Genomic DNA, 17,769 nt, shown 5'->3' on the forward strand with positions numbered 1-17,769 from the left:
GTGCTCTCCCCATGGGCCATTCGGCAAATTGACAAGCGCCGCCGCGCTTTCCTCTAGGCGGGCACGGAGTCGGTCGCCGCTGGCAAGTGCAAGGTGGCCTGGATCTTTGTTTGTTCTCCTCGCATCTACGGTGGGTTGGGGCTGCCGGATCTTCGTACGCTCGGCTTTGCTCTCCGCTTACGTTGGGAATGGCAGAGGCGTCAGCCGAACGCGCCAGCTTGGTCCCAGCTCCCCTCTAATGACGGCTTGATCGTACGCGAGATGATGGCGGCTTCGACCTCTGTCGAGCTGGGGGATGGGGGATGGCGCGCACGCGAGGTTCTGGACGGATCGGTGGCTTCCTGAGGGTCGCATACAGTCCTTCGCGCCCAATCTGTTCAAGGCGATCCGGCGCCGCTCCCTTTCGGTTTCCGTCAGAGATGCTGTGGCAGGACGCGCATGGGTGCGCCATATCTCCGGGGCGCTGACAATGCATGTTCTTGTTGAGTACGTGCTTCCCTGGGAACGGCTGGAGACAGTGGTACTACAGCCAGGCGTTCCGGACCGGTTTGTGTGGAGGTGGTCGCCTGATGCGGTCTACTCCTCGTCCTCGGCGTACAAGGCCTTCTTCCATGGACTCACGCTACTGCCTGGTGCGCGTCAGCTGTGGAGGGCTTCGGTTCCGCCTAAGGTCAAGTTCTTCGCTTGGCTGGCCTTGCGCGGTCGCTTATGGACCAGTGATCGTCGTCACAGGCACGGTCTGCAGGGTGATGCTTCCTGTGCTCTTTGCGACCAAGAGGACGAGACCGCCGACCACTTGCTGCTCGGCTGTGTGTTCACGAGGGAGGTCTGGCACCGTTTGCTCAGCAGCTTCCGTCTACCTCTGCGGCCGCCTGCCGCGCCCTCGACCCTTGTTGATTGGTGGTTGTCCTCGCGTGGCCTGCTACCACGACCGCTTCGCCGGGGTTTTGACTCCGTTGTCCTTCTAGTCGCTTGGTCAATCTGGAAAGAGCGCAACCGGAGGACCTTCGAAGACCTCCGCTCCAGCGCCATTGAGGTGGTCCGATCTATCGTCCAGGAGGGGCAGCTGTGGGTGTCGGCAGGGTTCAGGGCCTTGGAGGTCATCGTCGCGCAATCCCTTAGCGAGTAGTCCGCGTTGGTGGTGCGTCGTGCGTGTCTCCCACGCCTGTATCATCTTCTCCTCGCTTCCTGGCATCTCGCCGGGGGTTATTGTTTCGGTTTTCTTCGCTGTACAACTGTCAAACTTTTTCCTCTTTAATGAAATACACGTGAAGTCGTGTTATAGAAAAAAAAAAGCAAAACGAAAACAAAGAAGGGGGTTACGACTCGGAACGTACTATACGGTTACATACGGTGAGTCCGTGACTTCCTCCACAAGACCATGACCTGACCAAAAGTCATGTAACGCTGACGAGTGGGACCCACACCTGCAGTCCCCTCCACGAGTCGTGACTCCGCTCCGCTGCTTCTCTGTTGTGCCGCCGCCGCCACGCGTGGTGATCTCTGTGCCGCCGCCGGCATTGCCCTCGCCCCCCACACCACCGAGACACTCCTATGGGCCGCAAGAGCAAGAAGGGCGGCGGGACCAGGAAGCCGCCCCGCCCCGCGGCGGGGTGTGCGGCGCCGTCGCCGCCGACCAACGCGGACTGGGAGGACTCCACCGCCGCCTTCCGGAAGGAGGCCGAGTCCGCGATCCGCACCCAGTCCCGGTCCCACTCCCATGACCACGACGGCTGCGCCGCCGCGGCGGCGGCGGCCCGCCTCGCGGAGCGCCACCCGGCGTCGCCGCTGGCGCACCACATCCTCGGCCACGCGCGTGCCTCGGTCGAGGCGCGCGCGGGCGACGCGGTCCCGCCGCTCCGCCGCGCTGCCGAGCTCGCCCCGCGGTGCCCCGGGATCGCCGCCACGCTCGCCTCCGCGCTCCTCTACGCGCGCCGGCCCGGAGAGGCTCTCGCGGAGTGCGCGCGCGCGCTCGACGTCGCGGACCCTACCGACCCGGCCCTGCACGCCGCCGACGCCTCCGCTGGCGCCTCCCGCCGCGCCGCCCTCGTGGCAACAACGAGCCCCCAGGCGCGCGTCGCGGTGGCACGGGAGCGGCTCCTCGGGGTCCGCGCCGACGCGGAGGCACTCGTGGCCACGGGGGCCCGCCGCGCCACCGCGCCACCGCCACCCGTGTCGATGCCGACGATGAAGCCACCTTGCTGTTGTCGCCACGCCACCATGCGGAAGGCGGTGACCGACCACGACCTGCGCGGCTTTCTCACGGTGAACCTCGACGACTTGAGGTCGTACTGCGACCAAACTGGCGGCGGCGGCGTGCATCTGCTCACCCTCGCAGTGGAGTTTGCCAAGGCCACAAAGGCATGGGCGTACTGGCTGTGCCCTGTGTGCGACATGGTTTTCTCGGACGCAAACGCATTCGTGGCACACGTCGAGGACGAGTACATCGATGAACTGCAAGAGCTGCAGCCGTTGATGCCCAAAAGAGCAGCCTTGGATCCCGAAGAGCTTGAGTTTTCCATGAAGTGGACGCCATTTGAGATGGGAGAAGAAGACGCAGAGCGAAGAAGAAACTTGGACAAGATCAAGGATGTCTTTTCTGGTCTCAATACATTTAAGGCTCTCCCTGTTGGTCTTGTGGACAAGGTCATCAAGTTTGCGAGGAGTAGGTCCAAGAAACCATTGCCATATTCCATTCCTTCCTGTGTCACCTCATTGGACTCTATGGAAATTCAAAGACTCAATAAACCATTGGACCAGCTTTATAATCATTTATCCAGAGTCTGGGAATTCGTGAGGATTTTGGGTGATGGAGGGAAGAACAAGGGAGGTCGTTCTGATATCATATCTCTGGTTCAAGATGGGACCTTATTATCTTTGGACGCTGAGAAGATTGCTTCAAGAACAAAGGATGGTTCCTGCAAGGAGGATGCATTGTTTAGATGGCTGTTAAATTCCCTGGAAGAGGTTGCGATGCCATGGGCTAGCTTGAGGCAGAAGTGTGTCCATCATGGAAACGGAGTCCTGGAAAAGATTTATGGAATATCAGCTTTATTGCTGAGACAATTTGATATGAAGTGTGCTGCAAAGAAGAAAAATCATAGGGATTATTCCCTTACGGAGGTCCTTACTTTGCATGTTAATGGTACTTATATTTCAATTTATAACTCACTGTGGGTTTAATGCAATCAGATATAAGGAAATTATATCTTTGAGGCAGTGGAAAATAGAAGGAAGTTCGACATATATTACTACTAAACAGAAAGAGTGCATCTCACTCTCCTTGATTCTTGTCTGTTGATGTTCAGATTTTTCCTGTCAAACATGCAGGAAGATTCTATAGATGTTGAGATGTTGCTACTGGATAATGAAGTGGACTATTTAAAGGGCAAGCTCGTGGAAGTTTGTGCATTTGATTACGGTGCTGCCATTTTGCCTCTTATTAGGGCTTATATATGGGTTAGTGTAGTGCTTATGTCACTTAATTGTTGCATGTCTTTTATCATATTAGTTGCTTGAATGCTTGTATTCATGGTTGTCTCCACAGGATAAGTTGAATAATTCTACTGGACAAGACTCACAGGATGTGGGTGATATAAATGCTGTCAATAATGGAGATGGTTTAGATAATCTGCCTGAGGAATCTTTGTTCGAAGACAAAATTCCAGACACTGATTCAGACATGCGTTTTACTATCAGCAGGATAGATGAATGTGAAAACTCCTCACTCTCGCAATCCGGTAAACTGTAAACATCTCTCTCAATTTGTGATGATCTTATTTCTATGAGATCCAAATACCCAACAGAAAAGGGCTTGCATCACTTGCGCGAGACCATAAGAGAAAGTTATATACATATTTTATTAGCCATGTGATGAATTTAAAGAAATATTAATCTTGTCTGTTCTAAATAGGATCTATCGTCATTGAAGATTCAGTTATTTTACAATAAATCCATGACTTGCTTAGTTTGCTTACCCTGATTGACAACATTTACAGATAGCTCGAATTTTTCTACCTTGGAAGCTGAAAGTTCTTCCATAGACAGTGGAGTAGGTTCTGTGCTTCACTTCACTGCCGAGGTTCTGCTGTTTTTGAATGTGACTCTGCGGGTAGCAAATTATTTTCGTTCTTCTTTCAAAATTTTAATATGTTGATGTTTATCCACTTGAAAAGAACAATATTATTGCAGGCATTGTGGCATTTGATGGAGTTCCATGATAGGTTCCTGGATATACCACTTGTACTGCCTCATCTTACTGCTGAGGTCCACTGCATTATCTGTCTTTTGCGAAAAACATTCAAAGCATGGGACAACGAGAAAGACTATGGAGTCACTACTTTTCCACATGATGTAGGAACTGCTTTCAGTGATATTTTGAACGAACATAATATTTTTGGGAAGGTTTGTTGCTTTCACATTATACTTTTCTACTGGACATACTCCTGAGTGGGGCCTCCATAAAAGAATGTATTATCCAGCATTTTTAGGCTACAAACCACTAGACAGATGCCTGGAAGAATATATTATAACATAGTACTAATGGGCACTTCATTAGGTCCATTTATGATTCTGCTTATAGCTAACTAGTTGTATTTGTTTTTGCAGTTTTTTTTTTGACAGCGTTATATTTTTTTATTTGGTTATAGGAAGGTATAAACATTGCATCAGAAATTATATCAACAATCTTGGAGACTTTGCATAAGTCACATACTTATTCGCATTTTTACAATGCAAATATTGAACACCGACTAATAAGCACATCAAGAGGCTTCGATCTTGTATGTGTAGCACATAATGTTTTTGGTTTGCCCATTAGAGAACAAAAGAAATGCATCTGTCTGAACAAATCCTCTGAAGAAAAGGAGTACATTACATTTTTCCACAGTGTTGATGTCAGTGCAATTCCAACAGTGGAGGTAAACAGCATTTTCTGTCTTATTTGATTCCATCATGTTGAGGATATACATTTGACTGTTGCATTTTGTTCCTTTTTAAAACTGGAGCCTTTTGGTTTTTTCAGAAGAAATCGCTCGGTCAGCTCCTGAGAGATGCGAACAAGCAGTTTCAGTTTGCCACTGAGAACTGCCAATGTGAGAACAAGACTAAGCGTTCTCTTCTATCCGAGCCTCCTATTTTTGCTATTGGTATGTTTGCTTGCTCCAGTGCACTATTTGCTAGGATAATACATTTCGGTTGTGCTATAAAGGAAAGGCAAAGCAATAAACTATATAAGATTATTGCATTCGTTGCTATGTTCCATAAGGCGCTAGGTGCTAGACTAAACGTAGATTAAATGTGATTAAGCGTTTATGCTTTTTTATTTTTTTTATTTTTTTTTTCTAGCAACACATATGGCTCAGAGTAGATGCCCAACTACGATTTCAGAAGAAATTGTAACACATTCAGGTAATTTTAATTCCATTTTTTGCAAACTTGCAAAGAAGTGGCGAAAGGAGTTGCATTTTCACTGGCCAGTGTGGTCACACAAAGCTCACCAACAGCCAGGCCGCTGCTTTTTCGCGTGTCTGCACCGTTTAAGCACTGCCCACGCCTTCGCACACCACCTCGACGTGTCCAGAGTTTTATTGGACGCTAAGGCCCTAAAGGAGACGCTAGGGGTCCGTTTCAGGTTTAATCAAGCATATACTTAAGTTTAATTAGGTTTTTTAGAACCATGTAACCAGCACATTGATACTCCAAACGTTTGATCATTTGGGCCAAATTTGCCCCTAAGAAGGTTCAGATCTTCTTCTGGAATCTGGATTCTGAGGCAAGGCAAGATGCGCACCAGGGCATCCTGACATCCCATTTACTGCTTGGATTGCCCCGAACCTGAGAGGCCTGTGATGGTGTCCCTGAGACCATCAAACACCTTTCTGTACATGCGCATCCAACGCCAGTTTCTGGCAAATTATGTTGCCCGCTGTCTCTGCTCTGTATCGCCAGCATGCTTCCTCGACACTGACATCTTGCTTATGCTTTGGATAATCTGGTAGAGGAGGAACATGTTGATCTTTGGCAAGGTCCACTCTTGGATATGGCAAGTTGGCAACAGCTAGTCTCCTCATTGATCATGCTGAGCTTTGGGCCACCTTTTCTGCTTAATGAAACACATGCCGTTGCATGTTCTAAAAAAAAAGCTCTGTCAAACAGAGAGTTGTTGCTCTGTCTAGCTGTGAGGCTGAATATGTGGCGATGACAACAGCTGCAACCCAAGCTTTGTGGCTGTCAAGACTGTTTGCAGATTTGTTGGGAAGAAAAGTTGAAGTGGTGGAACTCAGAGTAGACAATAAGTCTGCTCTGGCTTTGGCAAAGAATCCTGTTTTCCATGACAGGAGCAAGCATATTAGAATCAAGCATCATTTCATCAGAGATTGTGTGGAAGATGGTAGCATCAAGACAGAGTTCATTCCCACTGCAGATCAGCTCGCTGATATACTGACTAAAGCTTTGGGCAAAACCAAGCTGGAAGAGATGAGGAGCAGGATTGGGATCAAGGAGATCAAGATTAATTGAAGCAGGTCTTAGGGGGAGAAATGTAGTTAATAAGCCCTGCTTCCTAAGCATTTCTTAGATAACTGTGCTAGTTAATTTCTGTCATTAAAGACCTTGGGTAGCCCAAGAGTTGTGCGGGTACCCAGGCAGCTATTCTATCTAGTTAAAGCTCTAGTGAGCTGTTTGTAATCAATGCAATATCTGTCTTTCTCTATATATATGAAGGAGACGCCTGGGGTTAGTTGCCTCAAGGCTAATCAAAATCTGTGTTACCTCTAACATTTGGTACCAGAGCTAGGTTAGACACCAGAGAGCCACGAGGCCAACTCCTCACCTCCTCCACCCATGTCGACCTCTGCTGAGCGCGTTGCCAGGCTCAAGGCCGCGCGTTTGAAGGCTGCAGAGGAAGCAGCAGCGCTGGCAGTCCAGGCAGCACAGCAGGCGGCGGCTGCTGCAGAGGCGGCAGCAAGGACGGCGCAGGAGCTGCGGGCCGAAATTGCTGCTGAGAAGGGAGAAGAAGAGGAGGAAGAGGAGGAAGAGGAAGAGGACTTGAGGAGCCAGAGGACTCCATCGCGGGACAGGCGCCGTTCGCAGTCACCACTGCGTAACAGAAGGCGTCGTGGCGGCGGCCGCTATGAATCACCGCAAGGCAGGGTGGTTTACCGCGACTCCGGCAGCGGCACATCATGGCCAATGCTGGACAAGACAAATTACTATGAGTGGAGCCAGACGATGAAGCTCAGGATGCAGGCGCGCGATCTCTGGGAAGCTGTCGAAGGAGGCCCAGTGCAGTACCGCGACGACAGGCGAGCCTTGGAGGTGATTGTCGCGTCTGTGCCCAAGGAGTTGGGGCTCCCGCTCCTTGACAAGGCGACAGCAAAAGAGGCATGGGATGCCATCGCTGCGACTCGAATCGGTGTGGACAGGGTCCGCCGAGCGACGTTGCAGCGGCTGCGTCGGGAGTGGGAGAACATGGATGTCAAGCCTGGCGAGCCGGTGGAGGATTTTGCCCTGCGGCTGTCAACTCTGCACCAGCAGCTTGTTCTTCATGGTGACAGGGACATCGACGAGAAGCGTGTTGTGGAGAAGTTTCTACGCACGGTGCCTGCCAAATACGCGCAGATTGTCGTCGCCATCGAGCAGTTCCTCGATTTCGAGGCGCTCTCGCTTGAGGAGGTGACAGGAAGGCTCAAGGCGGTGGATGAACGTGAAGCGCAAGCTGTGACAGAGCCGGTGTCCATCAACGGCAAGCTGCTGTACACCGAGGAGCAGTGGCGTGCGCGTTTGAAGAAGGAGAAGCAAGGCGCAGAAGAAGCTGGCGGTTCTGGTTTCAAGAACCAGCATGGCGGTGGCGGCAGACGCGGCCGTGGTGGCGGACGCGGACGAGGCAGAGGTGCTGGCCGTGGTGGCGGACGTGGTGAAGGCAAAGGCGCTGGCCGTGTTGGCCCCAACACCTGCCTCAACTGCAACCAGGAAGGCCACTGGGCACGTGAGTGTCCCCAGCCACGCCGTGAAGATGCAGAGCGCGGCGGTGGAGGGGGAAACCGTGCTGGCCGCGGTGGTGGCAACCGTGGTGGAGGTCGTGGCGGCGGAAATCAGGCTGGGCAGCGTGGTGGGAACCAAGGAAGGCATGAGGCGCGCGCCCAGTACGCTGAGTGCGATGAAGATGGTGCTCTGTTTCTGGCACATGGCTTCATCAGCCTGGAACAGAGCACGCCGGCGCACAGCTACACGGCACAGCACGTCGAGCTCTCTGAGCCACGCGCTCGCGCCTACCTCGGCGTGGACGAAGAAGAGGTGGACAACGGCTGGTATCTGGACTCCGGCGCGACGCATCACATGACCGGGCGCCAAGAGCTCTTTGCTGATCTGAACACTGGCGTTCGAGGAACGGTCCGGTTCGGGGATGCGTCGAAGGTTGAGATCAAGGGCGTCGGGTCTATTGTTTTCCAAGCCAAGACCGGTGAGCAGAGGGTTCTTCATGGCGTCTATTTCATTCCGGCGCTGAAGAACTCTATCATAAGTCTGGGACAGCTTGATGAAGGAGGGTCCAAGGTTGAGATTGATGATGGCGTGCTTCGCATCTGGGACAAGAGTCGCCGTCTGCTCGCCAAGGTACGCAGAGGGAAGAATAGGTTGTATATTCTGCATCTTGAGGCTGCACAACCTGTCTGTCTCGCGGCACGCAAGGATGAAGAGGCGTGGCAGTGGCATGAGCGTTTCGGCCATCTGCACTTCGATGCACTCCGGCGACTCAGCAAGGAGGAGATGGCACGCGGGATGCCGGTGGTCGACCATGTTGAGCAGGTGTGTGACACCTGCGTTACCACCAAGCAGAGGCGGCGTTCCTTTCCGGCTGCAGCAGCATACCGTGCCCAGAATCAGCTTGAGCTGGTGCATGGTGACCTGTGCGGTCCGGTCACGCCAGCGACACCGGCGGGCAACCGCTATATCTTGCTGCTTGTCGATGACGCCACCCGCTTTATGTGGGCTGTGCTGCTGCCATCCAAGGACGCAGCAGCAGAAGCAATCAAGAAGGTTAAGGTGGCAGCAGAGGTGGAAAGCGGGCGCAAGTTGAAGGTCCTGCGCACCGACAATGGCGGCGAATTCACCGTCGCAGAATTTACTGCATACTGCGCTGATGAAGGTATTAAACGGCATTTCAGTGCCCCTTATTCACCGCAACAGAACGGTGTTGTTGAGCGCAGGAACCAAACAGTGGTGGCCATGGCACGAGCTCTGCTCAAGCAACGCCAGATGCCCTCTCGGTTTTGGGGGGAGGCTGTGATGACGGCTGTACACATCCTGAATCGATCCCCGACGAAGGCGCTGAAGAATGTCACTCCTTATGAAGCATGGCACGGTCGGGCACCAACAGTCGGCCACCTCAAGGTCTTTGGCTGTGTGGCTTATACCCGGCGGCTTACTCAGCTTCGCAAGCTCGATGACCGCGGAGAGGCTGGTGTGTTTATCGGCTATGCGGAAGGGGCCAAGGCATACCGTATCTATGATCCAGTGTCCCAGCGCGTGCGTGTCAGCCGTGATGTGGTGTTCGACGAAGGCCGCGGCTGGGACTGGGCATCACCAGCAGTAGGCACACCAGAAGCAGCGGGCAGTGAGTTTTCTGTTGAATTCCCATGGGCGGAGGAACTCCCTGAAGCAGGAAGTTCAGCGTCGCCTTTACTATCTCCTCCGCCACATCCTGCATCGCCTGGTTTCTCTCCGGTGGATGCAGGAGAGCCTGCAGCAGAAGCAGAGGAGCCCGCAGCGGAGGCAGAGGTGCCTGCGTCACCCAGAACACCTACACCAGCTCCAGCAAGTCCTCAGGTTGAGCATGTGACCCCCCTGGAAGATGATGATGAAAGGGTGGATGCCTACCATGACGATGAAGAACTCCGCTATCGGAAGATTCATGACATTATTGGTAATCAGCCAACCCCTCCGCCAGCGCAGCGGCTGTTTGCAGAACTGAATCTCACCCATTCTGGTGAGCCTACAAGCTATGAAGAAGCCAAAGATGATCCAGATTGGCAAGCAGCGATGAAGGAGGAGCTGAGATCAGTAGAGCGGAATGGGACTTGGGAACTTGTTTCTCCCCGTCCTGGTCACCGTCCCATTTCACTAAAATGGGTGTTTAAGCTGAAGAAGGATGAACATGGAGCTGTAATTAGGCACAAGGCAAGACTTGTGGCCCGTGGTTTTGTGCAGCAGGAAGGAGTTGACTATGAAGATGCTTTTGCACCGGTTGCAAGGATGGAATCAGTGCGTGTTTTGCTTGCCTTAGCAGCACAAGAGGGATGGGCAGTACATCACATGGATGTGAAGTCTGCATTTTTGAATGGAGAACTCCAGGAGGAGGTTTATGTTACACAGCCTCCAGGTTTTGCTGTAACAGGAGAAGAGAAGAAAGTGTACAGGCTGCACAAGGCCCTGTATGGCCTGAGACAGGCTCCTCGGGCATGGAATGCCAAGCTTGACTTGACTCTCAAGCAGATGGGTTTTGAGCAGAATATGTATGAAGCTGCTATGTACAGGAAGGGATCAGGTGAGTCCCTACTGGTAATTGGAGTCTATGTTGATGATTTGATCATCACAGGAGTCAATCAGCAGAAGATTGAAGCCTTCAAGGCAAAGATGAAGCAAACTTTTGAAATGAGTGATTTGGGTCTTCTGTCCTTCTATCTGGGAGTTGAGGTGAGACAATCAGAGGGGAGCATCACTCTGAAGCAAACCCATTATGCTAAGAAGATACTTGAGATTGGTGGTATGGCAGGTTGTAATCCAGCCACCACACCCATGGAAGAAAGGCTGAAGTTAAGCAAGGAAAGCACAGCAAAAGAAGTGAACCCAACTCAGTACAGAAGACTGGTTGGCAGCTTGAGATACCTAGTGCACACAAGACCAGATTTGGCCTTTGCAGTAGGGTATGTTAGCAGATTTCTGGAGAAGCCAACAACTGAACATCTTCAGGCTGTGAAGAGGATCTTAAGATACCTGGCTGGTACTCTAGATCATGGGCTCTGCTACACTAGATCAACAGGCAAAGCAAGGTTTGTGGGTTACAGTGATTCAGATTTGGCTGGAGATGTTGATTCAAGCAAAAGCACAACTGGATGTTTGTTCTTCCTTGGAACCAGCCTGGTCAGCTGGCAGTCTGTCAAACAGAGAGTTGTTGCTCTGTCTAGCTGTGAGGCTGAATATGTGGCGATGACAACAGCTGCAACCCAAGCTTTGTGGCTGTCAAGACTGTTTGCAGATTTGTTGGGAAGAAAAGTTGAAGTGGTGGAACTCAGAGTAGACAATAAGTCTGCTCTGGCTTTGGCAAAGAATCCTGTTTTCCATGACAGGAGCAAGCATATTAGAATCAAGCATCATTTCATCAGAGATTGTGTGGAAGATGGTAGCATCAAGACAGAGTTCATTCCCACTGCAGATCAGCTCGCTGATATACTGACTAAAGCTTTGGGCAAAACCAAGCTGGAAGAGATGAGGAGCAGGATTGGGATCAAGGAGATCAAGATTAATTGAAGCAGGTCTTAGGGGGAGAAATGTAGTTAATAAGCCCTGCTTCCTAAGCATTTCTTAGATAACTGTGCTAGTTAATTTCTGTCATTAAAGACCTTGGGTAGCCCAAGAGTTGTGCGGGTACCCAGGCAGCTATTCTATCTAGTTAAAGCTCTAGTGAGCTGTTTGTAATCAATGCAATATCTGTCTTTCTCTATATATATGAAGGAGACGCCTGGGGTTAGTTGCCTCAAGGCTAATCAAAATCTGTGTTACCTCTAACAGTTTCTGTTACCACAATCATTAAATAATGACAAAACATTATTTATCGACAATTTTTATGACTACATCACAAACTTTTATTTCTCTCTTTGTACCATTGTTGCAGTTTTTAACTGGCCGATTGACAAGCATTGCCACATTGACATGTCAGAAGTGCTGATAAACATAACCACTCCATTGCGGTTTGATACACTTTATGATGAAGTCCTTCCTCCAGAAGATTATACTCTGGCTACAGCCGTATGTCCTGAGAGAACCTCCTGTTTTTCATATGTGTTCCTTAGTTCAATTGTTCATGAATCTTCACATCTGCAATGTTCTTCTTTTTAAAACTACATATATACACGCACTACACGTTAGGCTCTGAGTTTAAATGGGAGAGCAGGGAAGAAATTTTAAATACTCTGCCAATCCTTGATACTTACTATCCAAACTGATGGCCTATGATGGACTACATGTTGTTGTACACCTGTTCATATTAATTATCATACAGGACCAGATTATGATAGGTGCCAATCTTACTTTGTAATCAGATATGCTGTCTTGAGGAGGAATATGTCTGCTTTGCTCGGAAAGAGGAGAAATGGATCATATATGGAAGCCAGACAGTAGAGGCATGAGATCTCAATTATTTTTTTTTCACTTATTTGTTCTTCCTGGCAATTCTTATGAATTTGGTTGTATTTGCAGTTTGCAGATTCGTGGGAGTGTTTACTCCATCGGTATCGGCATAGGAGTCTCCGGCCCCAAATACTTTTCTTCGACCGTGTTAGATCAGATAGCAGTATCCATTGATAGTTGCAGATTCAGTTACTTTCTCATTTGATTAGTGGTAGCATTCACATGGATAGACGCACAACTCATATGTGGCCACAGCCGTTTGTACATCCTTGTCTAGTCCTACTACTAAATCTTTAAGGGCCATTTGGCTGAAACTCAAGCTCAGATTTTCAGTCTTTAGAGCTCATTTTCTTGATAAGTTGCCAAGTTGTATATAAGAAGTGAAGCGAGCATTTCCAACAGATCTCATATATAGTCTCTCCTAAAACCATGTCAACATAGAATTGTTGTAGCGAATTTATCTAAAATAGGAGATGAACGGATAGCGGAAAGGGTCTCTCCTTTCTTTAGGGGAGAAGGGGTTATTTTTAGAGGATCTGCAAAAGATTTAGATATGGTGTACGTGATAGTGATAAGAAATATATTGGAGCACCTTCAGCGGATCCAGAATATATACAAAGGATATGCTTAACATTTTTTTTCATTTACACTTGGTATTATAATCCATATACAATTTAATATAATAATCTAGTAAACAATTTGGTCCGACTCAGAAATTTGCTAAGGAACTTGGTACACAAGTATAAACAAACATATATACCCCCCTGGCCCCCTCTCTTCCAAATTATATGTTGTTTTGGTTTTATCCTAAGTCAACCTTGATCAATTTTATAAAAAAGCATATTAACATCTACAACACCAAATAAATGCTTTATCAAGAGATATTTGTGGTGTATCTAGTGAAATTAATTTGATGTTATAGATATATTTTTTTATAAACTTGATCAAAGTTAGACATGATTGTCTTAGAACAAAGTTAAAAGTACATATAATTTCAGAGCAAGTCTCTGGGAGTCAATAAGTTTAGTTTTTTATCCTTTTGTTTAATATAAGGGTTGATGCTAGCTTAGGGTATGTGCTGGCCAACCCGAACCATGCATTAGGTCTGCCTATGCTTCACCTCCCATTTTAGGTATAGGAGACTGGATAGGACATCTACTGAAGATGCAAAGTGTTTGGCTTGAATTGCAATTTGAAGTGATTTTCTCATGGTATATACATAAGAAAATATGAGTGACTAGTAGTAGTTCATTTTAGACTTGGCATGAACATGACAGAAACTATAAGAATATTTAAACATTATTATGTTTGTGGTCGCAGCATGATTTATTACTAATGATAAATTATTAGGGGATTTCACTTATTTTCTACTCCCTTCATCCCAAATTATAAGTCATTCCAAGAAACTTGGGGAGTTAAAGTATATCAAGTTTGACCAAATTTATATAATAACAAAATAATATTTATGGTGTCGACTAAGTATCATTAGGTTCTTTATTAATTATATTTTCATAGTATATTTGTTTGATGTCATAAGTCTTTGTATTTTTTCTATAATATTGGTAAAACTTGAGATGTTTTGACTCTGCAAAATTCTTAGAACGACATATAATTTGGGATGGAGGGAGTATTAAATTAATTTTTTATGTGATAACTGAATATTTGTTAATGAGAAACTGAACTCGTGAAAATATACTAGTGTGTGACCAGAGATGATTTCCCCTGCTGCAAAGAAATAAGCAGCAATTGCTTCTGACCACATTGTTAGGCTGTATTCCAATTGCTTATGATCATGCTGTTAGGCTTTTTGCTAGGCACAATGATCATCTGATGATTTTGGGTTACAAAGATGCCTTTTGTGGGTTCTCATAGCAAACAAAGCATTACACTTACACGTCTTTCGAACTAGATGATTTTGGGTTACAAAGATGCCTTTTGTGGGTTCTCATAGCAAACAAAGCATTACACTTACACGTCTTTCGAACTAGGAATTCCATTTAATTATGATCAGTGACTAGACCAGAGAAGAATTAGCTATATTCCTAACAACTAATATACTTAAAACAGAATTGGATTTCGTGAAATGAGGCATACATAAAGAAGATTAATTGTGGATTCACAAAATTGTGGTGTAATTTTGGATTTTGGAATATATGCTTCTACTCATTTAAACAAAACATGATATTTCTAAAGAGAGGCTACCCCCTCCTAGCAGTAGAACTTACACCCCCGCATTCAAAATTTAAACATTTTTATATGCCCCCTCCCTCCCAAGTGGAGAGAAATTGAGTTCCTGGTTCTGACCAAGAGTTAAATTATGTTACTTTTAGAAATAAACATACTACCAAAATCATAGTTTGTCTTAGGACAAACCTAAAACATCACATTGTTTTTATGAATTTAGTAATATTTATGCATGTATTGGAAATATTTACTTGTTAAATTTTGTGGGGGTATTTGGAATGTGATCCCATCCATTTGAGATGAACTCTAACTAACCTGGTTCAAATGTAACTAGATATTACGAAGAAATATGTACTCCCATTGTCTAGAAAATACAACATATCCTAGGGATTCTAGGATTGATTATGGGATAAAACAAATGATGCATGGTGGTGGATGTGAATAGTAGGTAAGCATGTAATTGGTGCTTTGGAAGAGTCAATTGACCTAAAATACTTTATATTTTGGGACAAAATTTGGATACCCCAGTACCTTATATTTCAGGATGGAGTACTAAATTTGATTTGAAGATGATCCTATCCTAGACGAGGTAAGTGTACCCTCTTGTAGTCATAAATAACCTTGTCCCCTTTAGCCTCTCTTAGCAATGGGCAATGCTCTATGTACATATTTCAAGTTATGTGTAGTAGGTTGCATTGCATATGCATCTAACACATAATATTTTTTTATAGAACAGTAATAGTTGAATATTCCTTTTTTGGTTACAACTATGAAACTAGCTATATAGAAAACAAATGCCTTGAACCATTATGATAGATTTGATATAATCTTAGTCAAATGTGAGCAAGTCCATTTACACAAAAGTATATCAAGAACCTTAGCGAAACCCTGATAGCGCCAACGAGGTTCATTTGTCATTTAATTCTCTACCGCACTATGGCATGCTCACGCAATTACACTATGCAGCTCAAGGATTGCGCAATCCACTGCACAAACAACAAATTGAATGAATATGGTGGAACCTCATGGAATGTGAGCAAGCCCATTTACATATAGGCATCACTTGGGACTCAATAACAGGAATAAAATTCATGTTTTCTTTGGTGTTCCATAAGAAAGGCTTAGAAAACTTGATATCAACCACAAGATTCATTTGTGTTGAATATAATGGGCTTTTAGTCCATAATTATATTTGATGATTAATTCAAGGGCCCATAATTAATGCTATAATGAAAATAGTTTAGTACCATATTGATGATTGACCATGTGTTAACTCAACTTAAATAGGTGGCCTTTGTTAGCCCCTATGGAGAAGTTGAGGGAGGGAAAAGGGGTGCCACACGTGCGCGCCGCCGCCGAGGCGTGGCGTGCGTTCTTGTCTTGTCTTGTCTAGGTCGAGACGAGCGAGCGTGACGTGGCACACGAGGACCAGACCAGACGTGACGTGGCACATGCGTGGTGAATAAGGAGGAAAACGGGATCTGACCATTGTGCAATTAATGACAATTAATTGCTGATTGATTGACTCGGTTTATGGCAATTAACGTTTCCTCCTGGGGTCTATATATTCTGTACGCACACACTCTTTCCATACCTGCGAGACACACAGTTGCTCTCTGTCCATCTCCGTCCCGAACCTCTGCGCGCACAGAGATCGGGAGAGCAGGCCTCCGGAACCCGACGCCTTGCATTGAGACACCTGCTCGGGTGTGCGGGCAATCAGGTTTTTGGGGAGCGTCTTCCGCGACTGCTCACCGGTGAGATCGTCTTCTTCCACTCCGGCGGATCGAGATTGACTACAGCGTCTTCGTCTTCTTCCTGGTAGACGTTCGCGGGACTGCACTGCGAACATCTTCCTGCATCGACTGCGGTCCGCTACTTCGAGCAACGCACTATGTCGACTAGTGCGAATGGAGCCGCCGGTGCCTTCGGCACTGGTCCCTCCTCAGGGTACAATCTCAAACGATTGTTTTTTATTTTCAGTATGTCTGCTGTTGTTGCAGTAGTATTTGCAATATTTATCTCTAATCTGAGTAGTGATAAAATTGTACACGTGCACATATATGCCACCACAATATTATGCGTAATTTTCTGGATTAAATCAAACATTAAAATGTCTAAATTTCTAACAATCTAAAAACCTGATATTAGGCATTTTTCTGTTAGTGGTTTTGCTGCTGCGTTAAAACTGGATGTGTTTGATGGTTCAAACTATAAGCGGTGGCACGCGAGAATGATATTGTGGTTAACTGCTATGAGTTGCTATCACGCCGCGGAGGGGAAGCCGGAACAGTTTACTCCTGAGGAGGAGAAAACGTTCATGGCTGCTGATAACCTCTTCAGAGGCGCCGTGATTAGTGCGCTCGATAAAAAGTACGTTGACAACTATATCATTTGCACCACTGCTAAGGAATTATGGGATGCGCTTGAGGCCAAGTTCGGGGTTTCTGATGCTGGTAGCGAGCTGTACCTCATGGAACAATTGTTTGATTACAAGATGGTTGATAGCCGTTCTGTGATTGAACAAGCACATGAGATACATGCACTAGCTAAGGAACTAGAACAATTTCCTTGTGTGTTGCCTGAAAAGTTTGTGGCCGGCGGTATAATCGCTAAGCTGCCACCTTCTTGGAAGGATTTTGCTACTTCTCTAAAACATCAGAGGAAAGAGTTTGGTTTTGCTGAACTCATGGAAACTCTTGATGTTGAGGAGAAGGCGAGAGCAAAAGATACATATGGGAAAGGCGTTGAGTCTTCTAGTGCCAATGTGGTGCAGAAGAAAAAGCAATTCGCATTCCGTAATAAGAAAAAGAACAAGCAAGAGAACAAGCAAGGGGCAAACCCAAAGCCAAAACAAACCGCAACTTTTAAGAAGAAAAAGGCAGATGGAGGCTGCTTTGTTTGCGGTAGCGATGACCACTGGGCGAGTGCTTGTCCAGACCGCAAATTTAAACGAGAAGAGAAAAGGTCAGTAAACATGGTCATTAGCGAGGCTGAAGGAGGAACATCTGGATATGGTAATTATTTACCTACTGTTCTTTCAGTCTGTCATTCACCTGAGTGGTGGATGGATACTGGGGCTAATGTTCATGTGTGTGCTGACATCTCTTTATTTTCTTCTTATCTGGCCGGCAACACTGGAGCCTTACTGATGGGGAACGGCTCTCATGCGCGTGTTCT

The 17,769-nt window shown here is 47.1% G+C and overlaps 2 protein-coding genes across 2 annotated transcripts; both read left to right on the plus strand.

Annotated features, from left to right (window-relative positions):
• On the plus strand, window positions 1,555-12,806 carry LOC8066665. The gene is made up of 10 exons (XM_021462135.1): window positions 1,555-3,123; window positions 3,331-3,459; window positions 3,548-3,740; window positions 3,999-4,111; window positions 4,192-4,404; window positions 4,650-4,919; window positions 5,024-5,147; window positions 11,891-12,024; window positions 12,318-12,398; window positions 12,475-12,806. The coding sequence occupies exons 1-10, from the start codon at window positions 1,555-1,557 to the stop codon at window positions 12,577-12,579; spliced, it is 2,931 nt and encodes a 976-aa protein (XP_021317810.1). The 3' UTR covers window positions 12,580-12,806.
• On the plus strand, window positions 16,844-17,649 carry LOC110436000. The gene is made up of 2 exons (XM_021462136.1): window positions 16,844-17,556; window positions 17,634-17,649. Exons 1-2 carry the CDS (start codon window positions 16,844-16,846, stop codon window positions 17,647-17,649), a joined length of 729 nt encoding a protein of 242 aa, XP_021317811.1.

Source organism: Sorghum bicolor, chromosome 5 (genome assembly GCF_000003195.3).
Source record: "Sorghum bicolor cultivar BTx623 chromosome 5, Sorghum_bicolor_NCBIv3, whole genome shotgun sequence".
In the NCBI taxonomy this organism is placed as follows: Eukaryota; Viridiplantae; Streptophyta; class Magnoliopsida; order Poales; family Poaceae; genus Sorghum; species Sorghum bicolor.

What these genes read in the sequence shown, in the direction of transcription:
- LOC110436000 (XM_021462136.1), top strand. Translation starts at nt 16,844, where the DNA reads ATGAGTTGCTATCACGCCGCGGAGGGGAAGCCGGAACAGTTTACTCCT.
- LOC8066665 (XM_021462135.1), top strand. Translation starts at nt 1,555, where the DNA reads ATGGGCCGCAAGAGCAAGAAGGGCGGCGGGACCAGGAAGCCGCCCCGC. An exon ending in GTGCAATTCCAACAGTGGAG is followed by an intron (nt 4,920 to 5,023) that starts GTAAACAGCATT and finishes TGGTTTTTTCAG; the next exon opens with AAGAAATCGCTCGGTCAGCT. An exon ending in ATGGAAGCCAGACAGTAGAG is followed by an intron (nt 12,399 to 12,474) that starts GCATGAGATCTC and finishes TTGTATTTGCAG; the next exon opens with TTTGCAGATTCGTGGGAGTG.